Source organism: Arachis hypogaea, chromosome 5 (genome assembly GCF_003086295.3).
Source record: "Arachis hypogaea cultivar Tifrunner chromosome 5, arahy.Tifrunner.gnm2.J5K5, whole genome shotgun sequence".
NCBI lineage: Eukaryota > Viridiplantae > Streptophyta > Magnoliopsida > Fabales > Fabaceae > Arachis > Arachis hypogaea.
In genome coordinates, this window is record NC_092040.1 from 49,870,965 (window position 1) to 49,890,827 (window position 19,863).

Here is a 19,863-nt window from a genome sequence, read left to right on the forward strand (position 1 = left end):
TTCGATGTTGTTGCCGACCCTGGTCCTTCGCACGCCTACCTAGACTGGTGGATTCAGCATGGAAAGAGGTTCTTATCACCCGAGTTTTATCTGGGGATCTGAGGGGTGTTCCTATTCCTATTGAGGCGTCACAGAGGGGTCCTGGGCGAGTTCCTGACATGGATCGAGTCGACGGCGTCCCTGATAGGCGTCGGGTTGAGAGGAGAGCTCGTGTCGGGACACGACGGAGCCAGCGTGAGTAGAGGTGGCTAGAGCAGGCTGTGGGGGAGGCTGATGAGGCAGGTAGGGGTGGTGGTCGAGGACGAGGGCGTGGAGGCAGACGGAGGGCACCCGTTGCAGGCCACGACGATGGTGATCTTCGTGACATGGACGGTGGGGGTAGGGGTGCAGTCGGGGTTGTTAGTCCCCATCATGGCGGCCTTGGTGGAGAGGGTTACGCCACCGGAGATCCCACTGCCCATGGTGAGGCTGGACTTGGGGAGGGGCCGCTCGGAGATTACTTCGTTGGAGTTTCCTCTGATGACCACACACTTCAGGAGAGTACGCCATGAGTGAGTCCGGGCAGCACGTTTTCAGACTTCCTTGCCGGTGTTGGGTATGATGGGGATTTTGGTGGATCTTCCTTCTTAGATGAGATCAGTGCCATCATGCATGATGATGAGGCTGCTCGTGGGCAGAGTCAGACAACGGGGACACAGGCACCATTACATGTCGATCTGAATGAGCCTCCCTCCATGCCTCCTCCTGAGTATTTCGCTTTGGGTGGTACCCCAGCTTCGGCACATACTGCTAGGTCACATTCGGTTGTCGGGCCATCCTCATCCCGACCGGTACATGTCTAGCCTAGGACGCCTACACAGCCAGCCTCGCAGGACGAGGACGAGGACGACGAGATCGAGGATGAGGAGCCGCTTATCCGGAGAGGTCAGAGGACACGGGTTCCACGTCGTTGCTTCACGGGGTCGCACCTGTTTAGATGATTTCTGTGCCGAGTTTTATGTTACCTATCTTGGTCTACGTATTTTGTTTTCAGTGTTACTTCGTATCCACCTTTAAATGTATGTGTGTGTTACTATGAAAATATCTGTACTTTGCGTTTTGATGTTATTTAATTTCCGCATCATGTCTTAATTAATTTAATTCGTAGACTAATTTATTCCCATGTGTGTTCAACAGACATTTCGTTTAAAACTCCTTAAACGAAACATATTCATCAATTACGATCCCATGCACGTAACATATTCAAGTCTGTTCCTTAGTAATTCGAACCATGTTGGTTCGATTTACAACTACGAGTAATTCGAACCAATTAGGTTCGAATTATGTGATGGCACCTATTCGTGTGTAATTCGAACTAATTAGGTTCGAATTATGTGTTTGAAGTTCGAACCAAATAGGTTTGATTCATGTGCAAATGTAGTTCGAACCAAATAGGTTCGAATTACATATAACCATGCTTTGGCTCATTCGTGAATCAATATTCAATTTGGCTTATTCATGTAAAAATTTTCCTCCCATGGTTTATTTGTGTTTTTTACCCTAAAATAAAATTTTTTTAAATATTTATTTAAAAAATAAATTATAAATCGTGCTGAGATTTCTATTATTTTAAATTGAAAATAATAATTTGTATTTTAATTTCTATTAAAATAAAAATTTGTTAGGTATTCATTTTAATAATAATTTTTATTATATAATAATATTTTTAACAAAATAATCAGTTAATAAAATTTTAATATAATAATTTAATTATTTTTCATAATATTAAAATAAAATTTAATTATTTTATATTTTTGTATTACAGTTTAGAATATTATTTTAAAATTATTTTTTAATATTATAAAAATTTTATTACATGATAAAATAAATAAAATATTTTTTGTATTTATATATTTGATATTTATTATTTAAAAATAAAAAATTATATTTTTTATTTAAAGTATTGTATATTAAAAGATACTTAATTATTTATTTATTTATATACTAATAATATTTAGTGTATTCTATATTTATTATGGTTTATTAATATTTTTTTATAGTAACTTTTAATTTACCTTTAATGAAAATTAATGGTTTATAAAATACGGTACATTCAACGAACATAAATAAAGTTGTTATGCTTATTTTAAATATTTTTAATATATATTTTATATTCTAACATATATTATTGATTTTGATGACTAATTTTAACACAATTAGTTATGAAGCAATTAAGAAAGGCATTTTGGTGTTTGGATGCTACCAAGTGTTACTAGGTTTTGAAAGCTTATTGATGATTAGCATAGGCAATGGCAGAATATGAAATTTTATAAGAAGAAACCAAATTAAATATAAAATAATAATATATATATATATGTTATATCAATAATTATATTATATAAAAATTATATTCAGTAACATATATTAAGATTTTAATATTTTGAAATTTATTTGGTATAAATTTAATACAACTAAAATAATTAATTATATACTATATCTGAAGCAAATTTTAAAATATTTTTTTTCAATATATTTTATGATATAATTTGTTAAAAGTTTGTATTTCATCTTTGTTTAAAAGAACTTTATTTTAATAATTTTCATAATTATTAAAAGTCCATTCAATTATTGTTGTTGCTATATGAAGTAAAAAGTTTTAAATATTTCTTTATGAAAAGAGTATAAACAAAAAAAAAAAGAATAGAATTTTATTAAAAATAAATTATAATTTTATTTTGTGTGAATCATCTTAATTTTTAAATGGGCTAACTTATTATTTTTATTTAGCTCATAATTATTATAAGTTTATTAAATATTTATACATAATACGATTATTCCGTATATTATTATTATTATTTTAAACACTACTTACTATTAATATGATGTATACACATTATGCATAATGAGTTATTTATATATAATTATTTTATGTATAATATACTAATATACATAATTAATTAACAATATACATAGACTAATAATACTAACAAATTATTTTGAAAAAACAGAGGGAGGGATCATGTGCGGTTCTTCGCATAGTCACTAAATATGCGTAATAAGATAAGATAATGTGGTATATAATTTTTGTGATCTAAGTGTTTGATACTTAAGATCTTCTCACTATAAATATTTATTATAACAAAAAAATTTCATATTCTTATCTAATTTTTGTAATGATTAATAGAGTATTATAAAAGGCATGGCATCAGAAGACGATTTTTAAGATTTTTCAACAAAATAGAGTTATAAAAAGAATAAATCGTACTATCAATAATAGAATTAGATATATGTTTTTTCATGCAAAGTTACCTAAATCCTTTTAGGATAAAACAATGAGGATTGCGATAGATTTGATTAATCTTTCTCCTTCAGTTCCACTAAATAGTGATGTTCCAAAAAAAGTCTAGAGAGGAAAAGATATCTCCTATAGTCATTTGCGAGTGTTTAGTTGCAAGATTTTTGTTCATATTTCAAGAGATGAAAGATCCAAACTTGATGAAAAGTCAAAGCAGTGTATTTTCATGAGTTATAGTCACGAAGACTTTGGTTATAGATTATGGGATCCGATGAGTAAGAAAATAATTAGAAGTCGAGATATGATTTTTCTTAAAGACCAAACTATTGAAGATCTTGAGAAGATAGATAAGCCAATAATAACTATTAGATGTTTTGCTGATGATGAACCTTGTCTTTCTACTAGACCTCCTGTTGACGAGGGAGATGTACAAGTTGATAATGATGGTAATAATTTGCATGATGAACCTACACCTCAATCAGAGGTGTCAGATGTAAAAGTTTCACCAGATGTTGAAGTTCCACCTGAACCACCAATTGAGGCTGAATCGAGAAGATCTACTAGAGAGCGCCATCTCTCTCAAAAATACTCTCCTAATGAGTATGTGATGAACACTCAGACTGAGGAGTCAGAGAGCTACAAAAAAGCTATGTTTGATGAGCATAAAGAAGATTGGCTAAAGGTTATATAAGAAGAAATACAATCCTTGCATGAGAATTATACGTTTGAATTGGTGATGCTACCGAAGGGTAAAAGAACATTAAAAAATAAATGGGTATTCAAATTAAAAGTAGATGAAAATGTCTCACGGTCAAGGTACAAAATTTGGTTGGTTATGAAAGGTTTTGAGAAAAAGAAATGTCTTGATTTTGAGGGGACTTTTTCTCCAGTTGTGAAGATGTCCTTTATTCGAGTTGTGCTTGGATTAGCAGCTAGCTTAAATTTAGAGGTTGAGCAGCTTGATGTGAAAACTACATTTCTTTACGGTAACAAAGATAAAGAAATTTATATGAATCAAGCAGAAGGTTTCGAGGTTAAGGGAAAGGAGCATCTTGTATGCAAGTTGAAGAATAGCTTATATCGGCTGAAGCAAGCACTAAGGTAGTAGTACACAAAGTTTGATTCCTTCATGGAAGGTCATGGGTATAGTAAGACTTCTTCTAATCATTGTGTGTATGTTAAGAAATTCTCTTATGGTAATTTTATAATTCTGTTGCTTTATGTTGATGACATGTTGATTGTTGGTCATGATACTAAGAAGATTGAAAGTCTTAAGAAAGACTTGAATAAATCCTAGATAAACCACTATTTTATGATTTATTTTGTATTGAATTGAGTAGATTTTATCCATTATTCTCACACTTATTCATATAATTCGCATGTTTTACATTTTCCTTCCTGATTTTATGCTATGATTGAAAACATGCTTCTTTGGCCTTAAATTTGCCAATTTTAATTTAGTTTTCCCTTACTTTTATTTATTTAAGCACTTTAGTTTATCTTCTTCTCTTGTTAATTTTTCTTTTGCACCATTTTTATGTTTATGAGCTCTTGTCACATTCTGTTAATGCAATTTATGTTTATATGTTTATTATTACTCTCTTCATTTGTTAGTCATTGATGCTTGCAATTGGTTATTTAGATTTAATATTCCTTGTTAATTTTATCATGCTTTTATTTTGTGCATACCAAGTGTTTGATAAAATGCTTGGTAGGATTTTAAATTAGATTTTTATGTTCTTAACTTGGATTGATCAATTAGAGACTTTTGAGTTATCAAAACTCTTTTGTTGATTGGTGATTGAAGATTGCCGGTTAGCTTGAACTTCACCTAAGCTAGTCTCTCTCTATGAGTTGACTAGGACTTGTGAACTCAAGTTGATTGTATGCACTTGACCTTCCTCCATTGCTTAGAGGTTAACTAAGTGAAGGCAACTACATTTACCAACACAATTGACAATGATAATAAGGATAGGACTTCTAATCCTCTTTCCTTGCTAAGAGCTTTCCTAGTTATTACTTTATTTTCTTACCATTTTACTTTCTTGTCTCTTAATTCAAAAATCCTAAAAACGCTTTTCCATAATCAATAGTAAATACCCTTCCCTGAAATTTCTTGAGAGACGACCCAAGGTTTAAATACTTTGGTTAATTTTATTGGGTTTGTATCTGTGACAAACAATTAAAATATTGATTGAGGTTTAATTGTCGGTTTAGAACTATACTTGCAACTCAATATTTTTTTGTGAAAATCTTTACCGAAATTTTTCCTTCGTCAAATTTTTGGCGCCGTTGCCGGGGAATTGAAAATGTGTGCCCTATTATTGGTTATTGTGAATATTGTGAATATGTTTGCTTTATGTTTCCTTGTTAGTTGTTTCTAGTTTTAGGAGTTTAATTTCATTATTTCTTATTAGTGTTTGTTTTTATTTTCTCTTGCTACTATGAATTCTCACCCCTTTGTCTATGAGTTTGGTTCAAATTATGTTGTAGGGAATGGAAGCTACAATGAGGACATACATCAAGGTTGGGACAATCAAAGGTGGGAGGAACCTTAAGCATATGATCAACCTTTTTGGCAACAACCTCCACCAACGTACTATGAGCAAGAGCCATTCCAAGATGCATATCAATCCAATAGCTATGGTGGACCCCTTTGTAGTTACCAACAAGTCCCACCATATGCATATGAACCCCCTCCTCAACATAGTTTTGAACCACCATACTCACAGGCCACCTACAATCAAACACTTCCTTATGCCCATATCCACCATACCAACCACCTTATGAGTCCTATGAACCATACATAGAGCCACACCAATTCCAACTCAATTACTCCCAAGAACCACCACCTCAATATACTTCACCTCCAATGTATGCAAACTTTCAACCACAAGATGAACTTTCCTTTCCACCACAACCCTCCATAGGGGAATGTCCATATCCATCACTCCAAGAGCAATATGATCCTAATTATGTTAGCCAAGTAAAACAAAAGCCACGGGATCATTTTAAGGAAGCAATGGATCGACTTCAAGCAACCATCCATTAAATAGAGTGAGAAAAGCCGAAAAGCACACAAAGCTCTCATGGCTAACAAATCTCAACTTGAGAACAAGGGAGTAGAGTGTGTTGTGCAACAAGTGGAAAAGATGGAGAGTGTTGAGCCGCCACATCCTTATCATGATGAACCACCCTCCTATTACGAACCCCTTCTCCCAACTGCTGAACCCTCCTATCCACCCCAAGCCCCAATAGATGATTCTCTCGCTTCAATATTTCATGAGCAACGTGAAACACAAAGGAAGACACTAGAATTCATGGCTACCTTGACTGAGGTAGTAAATAATTTAGTCTCCCTACGCTTCGACACTCGAAGTACCCCTATGCCCATATGCGGAGAATCTAATGAGGAGCGTAGCATGAAAGAGAGATTAGGAACTTTAGTGAAAAATGAGGAATGTGATTGACTTGGTATTGGAACAACTGGAGGAAGCCGTAATGGTTGAAGAGGAAGAAGTGGTTGAAGACTTAGGAGATGCTGAACATCCATAGGAATCTAGAGTTGTAGAGTATTCTTCCAAGAAGCTTGAAATTACTGTTGAGGAGGGTAATGCACAACCTCCAAGGAATATTTCCTATGAAGAATTGGACGGGATAGATCATGAGGCAAGTTCCCTTGGTGATGATGATCATGAATCAAGTCCTCCTAGTGATGAATTTGCATCCACAAGTGAACCCCTTGAGTTTGAAGAACCTTCTCCCGATGAAATTGAAAGCAATATTGAGGTAGATTTCTCTCGACCTCAGATTTATGATTTGAGTGATGGAGAAGAGTTGGATGAATTTGGTGATGAAGAGCTTGAAAGTGAAGAATCCTTTCAAAAGGTGGAAGTTCGTCAGCAAGGGTGGACAGGAGTTGAATATGCTTTGTCAAGATCGTTGAGACTTCTCTACATAGGTTGCCATCCACACCCTCAATTGAGTGGGTAAAACTTATCTCTATTAACTTTATTGTCCCACTTGAGTATGGTATTATTGAAACAGATGGCCAACTTAGGAGGCTTTGCAGAATTAAGCGTAAGAGAAGGATGTTTAATGGTTGGAGCTACAAATCAAGACTCATCAAGGATGAGATTTCAAGAGCTAGATGCAAAGGTTGGACTAGTTGGTTGGATCTAAGAGAAGAGTTTGGTACTTTATTGAGAATTTGGATTACTTGCCACCCGGTTGGAATAATGATGATCCACTTAAAGACAGGTGTAGAAACAAGATTTGGGATCCCAGCATACAAAAGGATCGCTTTTGGGTGCTCAGAGCTTGTGAAGAACTTCATCATGGCTTGGTGGATTCACTTGAAAACGTTGAAGCTTATTGGAAGTCCAAGCGTTGGTGGAAGTTTCAAGATGAGTTCAAGCATAAGCCACCATGACGAGGAGCTCACCAAATGTCCAACTTAAGGACTTTAACCAAAAGTGCTAGGTGGGAGATACCCCACGATGGTAAATTCTTCCTATTCTCTCTTTTATTTTGTTAATATGTTGAATTTTTATTTTTAGTTAGGATTATTTAGTTTAAGCTGTGGTTTCACTTATTTAATAAAGTTTGGCATTACTTTGATAGCTTGTTAGTCTCTTTAAAAAACGGGGGGGGGGGGGGGGGGAGGAGGGGGGAGGGGCTATCACGCGTGTGCGTGACTGACACATACGTGTCAACACCCAAATTTGGTTCGTGCCCACACCGTGCTGGAACGGCGCAACAGCGCGGCCTGGACAGAGAGTTGTGCCAGGACTGCACTGGTGGGGTGCTAGGCGCATAGCCAACCCCACGCGTAAGCGGCGCGTATGCGTCATTTGTGTATTTTACCACCCACGTGTAGGCGTCGACCCAAAATTTTGATTGTCCAGTACTAAAAACAGAGAGTTGGGCTGCCACTGCACGAGTGTTGTGCGAGGAACACAATTCACACCTACGTGTACGCGTCATCTTACCTTTTCTGCTTTTCACGCGTACGCGTGACTGACTCGTATGCGTCACCTCCTCATTCTGCTGCAACCCACGCGTACGTGTGGGCGACGCTAACATGTCACGTCTTCTTTTACTTTCTTCATCTTTCTTCTCTCCTTTTTTCTTCTTTCTTCTCTCGTTCTTCTTTCTTTCTACCTTTTTTCTTCTTCATTCCTTTTCCTTCTCATCTTTATTCTCTCTCATTTATTGCATTTTAACTTTGTTGCTTGTTCTTATTTTCTTTTCTAAGTTTGATATTATACTATTGGTGTTGAATATTCATACTCAACTGTTGCATATTTCTTGCCTTATTTTGGGTGCTTCTTAACTTGTTTGCTATTTAGTTGACGTGCCCTTTGCTTCTATTATTTTCTCATTTACATGTTGTAGCTACCATGTAGTTGAGAACCTCTTTATTATTTGGCATTAGCCCACCCATATTTTATTTGTTTGCATATCTTGTTTGTGGGTTATTCTTCTTCCTTTTTCTTTTCTTTCAAGATGGCCACCAAGAAGGAAAACAGAATACTTCTAAATAGGGCGACAAACAAGTCCCGCCGCACAATCTTTGGAGACAGCGCATCAGTTGTAGCAACCCGTCCACTTGCACATCTTTGCATGCACCGAGGACAGTGCAATCTTTAAGAGTGGGGAGGTTGATACCAATTTCTGTGGGTTAGTTACTTTCTTTTCAACACCAATTCTTAATTTTCTTTGTTAGTTAATTGTTACATTGCATAATATATTGCAAGTGTAGTGAATTGCTTGCATTTAAGCACTACTTGGTTGAAGTGATGAATTCTTTTCCAAGAAACTATTTTATAGCATTTCACTAATTTGAATTAAAATTTTTGTTAAACTTGCTTGAAGAAATTTATTTTGGAATATGGTTTTAGAGCTCGAACATACAAAACTCGTGAGATTTTGAGCCTATTTGATTGGCTACATTTTATCAACCAATACTTTATTTTGGTATGTGTTGTTCTCTCTCACATACCCATATGGCCTTACCCTTTTCATCATCCTTCACAAACCAATGTTGAGCCGTTTTAACCACATTTATTCTTTACTTTAGCTCATCACTAACTCTAAGTGGAAAACAATAATGCCCTTAATTTGAATCCTTGGTTAGTTTAGACTAGTGATAGTGCTCATGAATTAAGTGTGAAAAAATTGGGTTTGGAAACATTTGGTCTGGAAATTGAGTATGTTAGATTTTTTTGTGAAAATATGAAAAAATTTTGAGGATATGTTCATGCATTCAATAACTTAATCACATGAATTGAGAAAAATAAAAGAAAAAGAAAAAAATAAAAAGAAAACAAAAAAAAGAAAAAAAGAAAAAAAAGAGTAAATAAATAAAAAGGGGACAAAATACCCCAAAGTAAATGGTGATAGCAATGCATATGTATTACTCAAAATCGGATGCATGAATATGTGGAAAAGATAGTTAATGGGTAGTTGGATTTTATATTCTGATTACATGGATTGTCTCAAGTTAGGTGGGAAGTTTAGGTTAATCAATGATTCATATTTTAGCCCACTTAACTAAATACATTCCTACTGTGACCCTAACCCTATTACAACCCTTTAAAAGACCTCTTGATATGTGTATTTATGCATTAAATTCTTTATTGATTGGTAGAAGAAGAGCAAGCCTTGGAAAGCAAGATTAGTAGAGAACCGAGAGAATCGACCCTCAAACACTAGAGTGATTAGAGTGTATACACTTTCAGTGAGGGTTCGATGCTCGATTCTTTGTTCTTGACTTTCACAAATTTTCTTCTTGAAAGTCTATTTACACTTTATTTTATGATTTGAATTAGTGAAATCCAGTTTATATTTGTTCTTGGAGAATTTGATTTACTTTAAACCAAGTAGGTAGAAGTATTTTTGCATTTAGTTGCATTCATTTAAATAGGTTGCATTTCATAATTTCTACCATTCCTCTTCACCTCCATTATAGCCTCTCTTGAGCTTAGCATTAGGATATGCTAATGTTTAAGTGTGGGGAGATTGATAAACCACTATTTTACGGTTTATTTTGTATTGAATTTAGTGGATTTTATCCATTATTCTCACACTTATTCATATAATTTGCATGTTTTACATTTTTCTTCCTAATTTTATGCTATGATTAAAAACATGTTTCTTTGGCATTAAATTTGCCAATTTTAATTCTCTCTTATTACCATTCGATGCCGTGATATGTTTGTTAAGTGTTTTCAGAGTTTATAGGGCAGGAATGGCTTAGAGGATGGAAAAGAAGCATGCAAAAGTGGAAGGAACACAAGAAATCAAGTATTTCAGAATCTGGTAGCGACACACACGTGTGGACGACGCGTACGGGTGTCCAATGCAGCAGGCAAGTGACGTGTACGCGTGGATGACACGTACGCATGACCAAGAATTTGTTCAGTGATACGTACGTGTGACAGAGCGTTATGTGCTGCAATTACAGAAAATGCATTTTCTTGAGAGACTACTCGAGGTTTAAATACTTCGGTTGATTTTATTGGGTTTGTATCTGTGACAAATAATTTAAATATTGATTGAAGTTTAATTGTCGGTTTAAAACTATACTTGCAACGCAATATTTTTTTGTGAAAATCTTTACCGACATTTTTTCTCTGTCAATCCTTTGCTATGAAGAATTTGGGTCTTGCAAAGAAAATTCTTGGCATGAGTATCACTCGTGATAGGAAAAATTAAAAATTGTAGTTGTCGCAGTATAAATATATTGAGAAGATTTTAGAGAGGTTTAGCATGAGTAATTCCAAACCTCTTAGTACTCCACTTGATAGTCATTTCAAGTTGAGTTCACAGCAATGCCCTACAAGTGAGAAAGAAAAAGCAGAAATGAAGAAGATTTCATATGCATCTGCGGTAGGTAGTTTGATGTATGCTATGGTTTGCACTAGGCCAGATATTTCTCATATTGTTGGAATTGTTAGTCGGTTTCTCTCTAATCCTAGCAAGGAACATTAAGCAAGCAGTGAAGTGGATTTTCAGATACCTTAATGGTACTTCTAGAGTTTCTTTATGCTTTAGAAGTGGCTAACTTATGTTGGATGGTTACACAGATGCGAATATGACACGGGATCTTGATTCAAGGAAGTCTACTTCTGGTTATATGATGACTTTTGAAGGGAGAGTTGTGTCATGGCAATCTCGACTTTAGAAATGTATTGCTTTATCTATTACAAAGGCATAATACACTGCTATTTTGGAAGCTTCTAAAGAACTTTTGTGGATGAAGAAATTTCTACAAGAGTTAGGCATCAATCAAGAGAAATTTGTATTATTTTGTGATAATCAAAGTGCTATCCATCTAAGTAAGAATCAGATGTTTCATTCTAGATCAAAGCACATAGAGGTGAAATATCATTGAATACGTCAAGCACTTGAAATGAAGTCATATGCACTTGAGAAGATCCATACTGATGATAATAGGTCAGATATGATAACTAAAAGCTTACCTACAATAAAATTTGATTCCTGCAAAGAGAAGGTAGGCCTAGTGGAACAGCCTATCCCCATTTGAGTTGGTAAAGTGAAAATTTATTGGTAAATCTCTAAATCTCAAGTAGAACCCACACAACTTTAAAACAAAAAATAAAAAATAATAAATAAATAAAAGAAAGAAGTGGTTTTTAGGAGAGAGAGAGAAGGAGAGAAGGAGAGAGAGTATTAACTCCATTTGAAAAAGAAAAGGAAACAGGGAGGTGAAATCGACGAAGAAAAGAAGAAAAATTAGGGAAAAATGGCATGTCATTTTGATCCAATTGAACCGGTAAACTTGCTCAATTTTTTATGAAATTTTAGTATGTTATTTCTGGTGTAGAGATGAATATTAGAATATAACTTGTTACTTGTATTGCTTTATCTTTTGTCTGATTTGAGATATCTACTTTTGTGGAGGATTTATGTTGGTTTCATCAATTTTGATGATGCATTTTATTAATTGTTGAGATGCCCTAGTGTCACTAGAAAGACTGATTGTGTATTTATTATTTTAATAATAAAAAATTTTATTAGACTAGGTCTTATAAATTTTTTGTCCCTCTGTTTAAAGTATTTTTAGATAAAATTTTAGTATTTAATTATTTAATTTCTGTCATTTTTAGAGTACTTTTAGAATTATTTATTTAATTGTATAAATTATGAAAAAAAATATTTTTAGTACTTCTACTGTTAAATAGGATCTTACTAAATCTTAATTTTTCCAACAAAAAAATGAGATCAAATTCCTAGTTCGAACTCACTTTTCTTTACTTATTGTTCCAATTCTCTCTTCATTCTTGGTAATTATATTTCTTCTTTACTTGTTATTGAATGTAGTCAGGGACAGATTTACTTACAAGTATGTGGGGGCAATCCATTAAATTTTTATAAACAAATAATAAGTATACACATAAATATTAAATGTCCCCTTAAAATAATAAGTTTATCCCCATATTTATTTTTTTAAATATATGTGTGAAAAATTTAGGTTATTAACTAATAACACAATCATAAAAATGATTGAATTATATAAATTTAATATTTTTATATTAGAAAAATAAATATACTTGATTAAATAGTAATAATAATTTAATTAATTAATTATCTAAAATCAAATTTAGTTTCTCAAATAAAAATGAGACTGTTGGTATTTAATAATTTTTTAATTAATTTGAGATAATATATATTATATATCATTTATTTATTTTTACTATTTATTTAATTTAGTTTTGGTATTATGTATAATAATTATTTTCATAAAAATTTTTTTACCATAAATATTATAGAGTGTCAATTGTGCAATTAAATGGCAAAAAATATTTGAATAATTACTTAATAGAAAAAAAGACATTATTTATATTTATATGAAAAAATGTGATTGTTTGAGCTAAATTTTTATTTTTTCGTAATTATTTTTGTGTTTTTTTTTAATTTTATATATTTTTTTATAGATTCTTTAATTATTGAGCTATAATTTTTTTGTATTATATAAAAAAGAATAAATAAAATGTGAGTCGATGGATATAGAGGATATTTAACAAAAAAATACCTTTAAATTAAATTTTTTTTGATGTGTTAATCAAATTATTTAAAGTTTGACTAATATATTTTGAATTTTCAATATCTAAATATATTAATGTTAAATTTTTATTAATTTTATATATTATTTTTATCCCCACTACTAAAATTTTCTGAATCCGTCACTGAATGTAGAAAAAGATCTTTCATTTTCTGATTTCTATCCTAGATATGGACATATTATATTTTACCAATGTCGGATAAAATATTCTTACTTTTAGAAAAAAAAAAACTCCTTTTATCATAATGTAAAAATTAAAATATACAATTCTACACACGGTACAGATATCAATTTTATTTCTGTCATGTATTGCTTCCCTAACGAATGATATATAAATATAAATAACAATAACAAAGCCTTATCTCATTAATCTTGGTATGAACGAGTAATAAGTCGGTTACGAGTTATAGCTCGGTAACGCTTATTCACAATCATTATAGCTCAGTAACGTATATTCATAATCATAGCTGATCATTATAATTAAGTCGGCACTTACCACCTGCCTATAACGTCGGATATACAAATTAATGGTCAGACGTTATCTAAAAAACGGCCATTTGCGACCGGCCATATAAAAGGCAAAAAATAGAAGCCAAAGAGGTAAGCCACTTTCGAAAGCAGATACTTGAAAAATTCTCTTACTGACTTGAGCGTCGGAGTGCCTTTGCAGGTACCCACCACCTCGGTTTCAACCACCATATTTTGTGTTCGACTAGAGAAAGTTCACCGACCTATTCTGGAGGACGAGTTATATCCAGCATCAACAGGTCAGAACATTTGGCGCTAGAAGAAGGGCCTTTTGAGATATCATTCGGCACAAATACCCGATTCTCTATGGCTGATGTTCCTCCCCCCACCCCGTCCGAGCTTCTGAGGATGGTGACCGAGCTTCAACAAGCAAACCAACGGATGGCGGAGGATAACCAGCGAATGCAAAATCAAATCGCGCAACTAGAACACGCTCGTCTGGAGCACAATAATAATAACCGCGAAGAACACGGAAACGATGAGCGACGATCACTTCCGACTCACGTCTCTGACACACCACAGCAGGGACATGACGAGGAGGAACGGAATGAAGAGAGTCAACCTAAAAATGAGGGGGAAAACCCCGACAATTCTGTAGGACCATTCACAGCCGAGATAATGAACTTCCAACTGCCCAGACAGTTTACTTTGCCGACCACATTAACCCCATATGACGGGCTGGGAGACCCTAAACAACATGTCAAAAAATTCCCATCAATCATGATTGTTAACGGTGCTTCTGATCCTATTTTATGCCGATGTTTTCCTTCTTTTTTGGATGGTCCTGCACTTGACTGGTTTTGTTCTTTGCCTGCAGATTCTATCTCACGCTTTCAGGAGCTCGCCAAACAATTCGAAGATCATTTTGCAGCCTCGGCGATATATCTCCACGATTCTGACTACTTAACGACGATCAAGCAGGGTCCACAGGAAAGTCTAAAGGACTATATAACTCGGTTCACTAAGGTCGCCATGAGTATTCCGGACCTCCATCCTAAAGTGCATCTTCACGCCATTAAAAGTGGCCTTCGTCCAGGAAAGTTCCAAGAAACCATCGCGGTAGCTAAGCCAAAAACTCTAGCTGAATTCCGCGAAAAGGCCAAAGGGCAGATAGATATCGAAGAGCTTCGCCAAGCACGGAAATCAGAGAGGCCCCTTCCTAAAGACGAAGAAAGAGCTTGCGATACCAAAAAGGGTTTCAAACCAGTCCCCCGTTATGAATCATATACCCAGTTTAATACCAAGAGGGACGATATCATTAAGGAAATTCTGAATTCAAAATTGATCAAACCTCCCCGCAAGGCAGGAAATTACCCTGAACCCAAGAACATTGACAAATCAAAATATTGCACTTTCCACCAGAAGCATGGTCATACAACTGACGAGTGTATAATTGCTAAGGACCTCCTAGAGCGATTGGCCCGACAAGGCCATCTCGACAAATTCATCGCAGGTCACATGCAGAAAAGAATGGTACCGAACTCAGAACAACCCTCAACAGGCCAGTCATCAAAAGAAAAGGATAAGACCCCCGCTCAACCACGGGGAGTAATCAATTGTATTTCAGGAGGATATGCCGGAGGGGGAAGTACCAGTTCAGCCAGGAAGCAAACCTACCGAGCTATGTTAGTGGTGGACGATCTCGACCATAGCTCGGAACCAGTCCCGGACATTCCCGAATTGACATTTCATCCTACCGACGTCAATACAAAGCACACGAACTACGACGATCCTGTGGTCGTCTCTATCCAACTAGGAGACCTTATTGTTCGGAAAGCACTGCTTGATCCAGGGAGTAATGCTGATGTACTTTTTTTTGCAACATTTCAAAAGATGAAATTGAGTACTAACATTTTGCAGCCATACTCAGGAGACCTGGTCGGATTTTCAGGAGAACGGGTCCCCGTCCTAGGATCTGCATGGTTGCAAACCACACTAGGGGAACAACCACTATCCAGAACACAGGACATTCAGTACCTCGTCGTAGACTGTTTTAGCCCTTATAATGTTATTTTAGGAAGACCTTTTTTAAACAAATTTGCTGCTATTGTTTCTACATATCACCTCTGTGTCAAGTTCCCTGTGCAGGATAATAGGGTTGCAACCATACATGGCGACCTCCAGGAAGCTCGGCAGTGCTACAACATAAGTCTGAAACCTCTCAGAAGAAACACCGAAACTCGGATCAACTCAATACAATCCGAACAACCGATCATGACAGAATTGGACCCAAGAGCCGACTTTCAGGAACGTCCCATGCCTAATGAAGAGCTTCAAAAGGTCGCCCTAACCGACGATCCATCAAAGTTCACATTCATCGGAACATCAATGGACGACGAAGCAAGGATAAAGATAACCAATTTCTTACGAGCAAACACCGACCTCTTCGCATGGACTTCGGGAAACATGCCCGGGATTAGTCCGTCAGTAATCACTCACAAGCTAGCTGTTAGCCCGGCGGCCCGACCAGTTTCCCAAAAAAAGAGAAACCTCGGCGCCGAGAAGCGATCAGCTTCCATGACTGAGGTCAACAAGCTCCTTGAAGCAAAGTTCATCCGTGAAATCAGATTCACCACTTGGCTGGCAAACATCGTTATGGTAAAAAAGAATAACGGTAAATGGCGCATGTGCGTCGACTTTACTGATTTAAATAAAGCCTGTCCAAAAGATGCTTTTCCTTTACCCTGCATAGATACATTAGTAGATAATTCTTGTGGGTATGACACTTTGAGTTTTATGGATGCATATTCGGGTTATAATCAGATCCTTATGCATCCATCAGACCAAGAAAAAACAGCTTTCATAACTGAATATGGAAACTACTGCTATAATGTTATGCCTTTCGGTTTAAAGAATGCAGGGGCAACATACCAACGACTGATGAACAGGATTTTCGAGAAACAGATAGGCAGAAACATCGAGGTATATGTTGACGACATGGTCGCCAAGACCAAGGTCGGCCAATCCCATACTGAAGATCTCGAGGAAATATTTGCTCAAATCAGACGCTATAACTTGAGACTGAACCCGGAAAAGTGCGCCTTCAGCGTAAAAGGAGGAAAATTCCTCGGATTCATGCTAACAAGTCGGGGAATCGAAGCAAACCCAGAGAAGTGTCAAGCAATACTTGATATGCGCAGTCCAAACTCAGTAAAAGATGTACAAAGGTTAACAGGGAGATTAGCGGCGTTGTCAAGATTCTTACCATGTTTGGCCCTGAAATCTTTCCATTTTTTCCAATGTCTAAAGAAAGCTACAAAAAGCTTTTCTTGGGATGAGAAATGCGAAGAAGCATTTTTAAGCTTGAAACACCTCCTGTCCAAGCCACCTGTTTTGCAGAAACCAAAGCTCGGCGACCCACTATACCTCTACTTGTCCGTCACCGAGATGACTGTTAGTTCGGTTCTTGTCACAGAGAGCAGCAAAGAGCAGCAGCCGGTATATTTTGTCAGCAAGACACTACAAAGCGCGGAACTTCGGTATCCAAGGCTTGAAAAGCTCGTCCTGGCAATCATATTCTCGGCAAGACGACTCCGACCTTATTTTCAGAGTCATACAGTTATCATCAGAACAGAGTATCCACTACGACAAATACTTTCTAAGCCTGAGCTAGCAGGGCGACTAACCAAGTGGTCAATTGAACTGTCTGAGTTCGATATACAATTCCAACCAAGAGGGTCTGTTAAGTCACAATGCCTGGCTGAATTTGTGGCAGAATTCACCAACACTTCATCCAATGAAAGAAGTCGGCTTTGGACACTGTTCGTCGATGGAGCCTCAAACCCTCAAGGGGCAGGAGCAGGAATTCTATTAGAAAGCTCGGATGGTTTAATCCTCGAACACTCACTCAGGTTTTCATTTAAAGCCAGCAATAACCAAGCTAAATACGAAGCCCTCATAGCTGGGCTCAGGTTAGCCATTGATTTGGATATCCATGATTTAAAGGTTTATTGCGATTCGTTACTAGTCGTGCAACAAGCAAATCAAAATTTCCAAACAAAAGATCCAATTCTTTTGAAATACTTAAATATTGTTCAAACCTTACTAAATAAGTTTTCTAAAATAGAGATTGCCCACATAGCCAGAGAACAAAACCATAGGGCAGATGTTCTGTCAAAACTAGCAACAACGCAAGCGCACACTGCCACACTCTTACAGTCAACCATAGACAGACCGAGCTTTGAATCAGCAAAAATTTTAAATACCTTGAGTAAGAGCAGTTGGCAGGAACCTTACATTCAATACCTCCGTAACGGCTCTGTTCCGGAGGAGGTTGAAAACAAAGGTAAATTCAGAAGACAAGCTTCTTTTTTCACCTTGATAAATAATATTCTGTATAGGCGAGGTTATTCTCGACCATTGTTAAAATGTTTAGACAGGGAAGAGGCCGATCTTCTTTTAGCCGAAACTCATGAAGGAATCTGCGGCATACACTGCGGAGCACGAAGCTTGGCACAAAAGGCTCTCCGCGCAGGTTTTTATTGGCCGACAATATGGGAGGATAGCAGGCATAAAGTCAGAACGTGCGACAACTGTCAGAAATACTCACCGATCATTAACATGCCTGCCGAACATCTCCATCAGTCAGTGGTAAGTTGGCCGTTCAACAGATGGGGAATAGACATTCTTGGCCCTTTCCCCACTGCTCCAAGACAGGTAAAATTTTTGGTAGTTGCAATAGATTACTTTTCTAAATGGATTGAGGCCCAGCCGCTTGCAAAAATCACCTCATCACAAATGATAAGCTTCGTATGAAAATACATAATTTGTAGATTTGGTATACCAGGCCATATCGTCACTGATAATGGTCGGCAATTTACTGACAACACTTTCAAGGAGTTTTTGCAGAATCTAAAGATAAAGCAACACTTCTCTTCTGTCGAGCACCCACAATCCAACGGACTAGCGGAAGCAGCAAATAAGGTCATCCTGCAAGCATTAAAGAAAAAACTCGGCGACGCAAAGGGCCTGTGGGCCGAACTTATCCCAAAAGTTCTATGGGCGTACAATACAACAATCCACTCAACGACCAAGGAAACCCCTTTCAGGTTGGTCTACGGATCCGAAGCAATGATTTCGATGGAGGTGTCCCAAGGCTCCATGCGTAATATAGCCGAAGATCATGATAAAGCTCGGCAAGCAGAGCTCGACCTAATTGAAGAAATTAGGGAAACAGCAGCAATTCGGCACAGAGCCCTACAACAACAGGTAGGCCGACGATATGATCGGAGAGTGGTTCCAAGAGCATTCAACAACGGAGACTTAGTACTTCGAAAAACTGAACAAGCTCGACGACCCCCTGCTCATGGAAAGCTCGCCGCTGCTTGGGATGGCCCATACTGAGTTTCTGAGGTACTAGGCCGAGGAGCATATAAGCTAGAACAACTAGATGGTACACAAATTCCAAGCACATGGAACGTCAACTCTTTGAAACAATATTTCAGTTAAATAACAAAGTATCTCGCCAGTACTCTTTTTCCCACCTTGAGAATTTTTTCCCCAACAAAGGGGTTTTTTGCTCATAGGGGGTTTTAATGAGGCTGGTTAAACCTAAAACAAACTTGTACATGTATCATTCATTTTAATACTAATTTTCTGTTATATATACCTTTTATGTGCCATTTATCAAATACAACGTTCCTATCCAAACAGGAATAACTGATGAAAATAGTGAGTCGCATTATTATACGAATGCGCAAATATAACAGTCGTCCGAGCCTTAAAGCGGCCACCTCAAAAAAGCTAATTAGGCAAAATAATAAAGCCTAACTGACCAGTTTTAACCAAACCATTTCAGTTCACAAAATCGGAACATCAATGCAAAATCCAAACAAATACATAAAACTTTTAACAAAAACAAAATACTAAAATCAGTCAGCAAGGTTGTCATTTTCAGAGACTTCCTCATCATCCACAAGTTTGCCATCTCGAATTACTTTAGCAGGGTCCATGGCGCCAAAATCACCATCCG

General features: G+C 36.3%; 1 protein-coding gene across 1 annotated transcript; it reads left to right on the forward strand.

Annotated features, from left to right (window-relative positions):
* Positions 1–365: 365 nt before the first annotated feature.
* Positions 366–19,235, forward strand: LOC140173203 (uncharacterized). Its single transcript, XM_072195961.1, has 6 exons — positions 366–540; positions 631–830; positions 1,034–1,058; positions 14,035–18,177; positions 18,268–18,366; positions 18,679–19,235. The coding sequence occupies exons 1-6, from the start codon at positions 366–368 to the stop codon at positions 19,233–19,235; spliced, it is 5,199 nt and encodes a 1,732-aa protein (XP_072052062.1).
* The last annotated feature ends 628 nt before the right edge of the window (positions 19,236–19,863 follow it).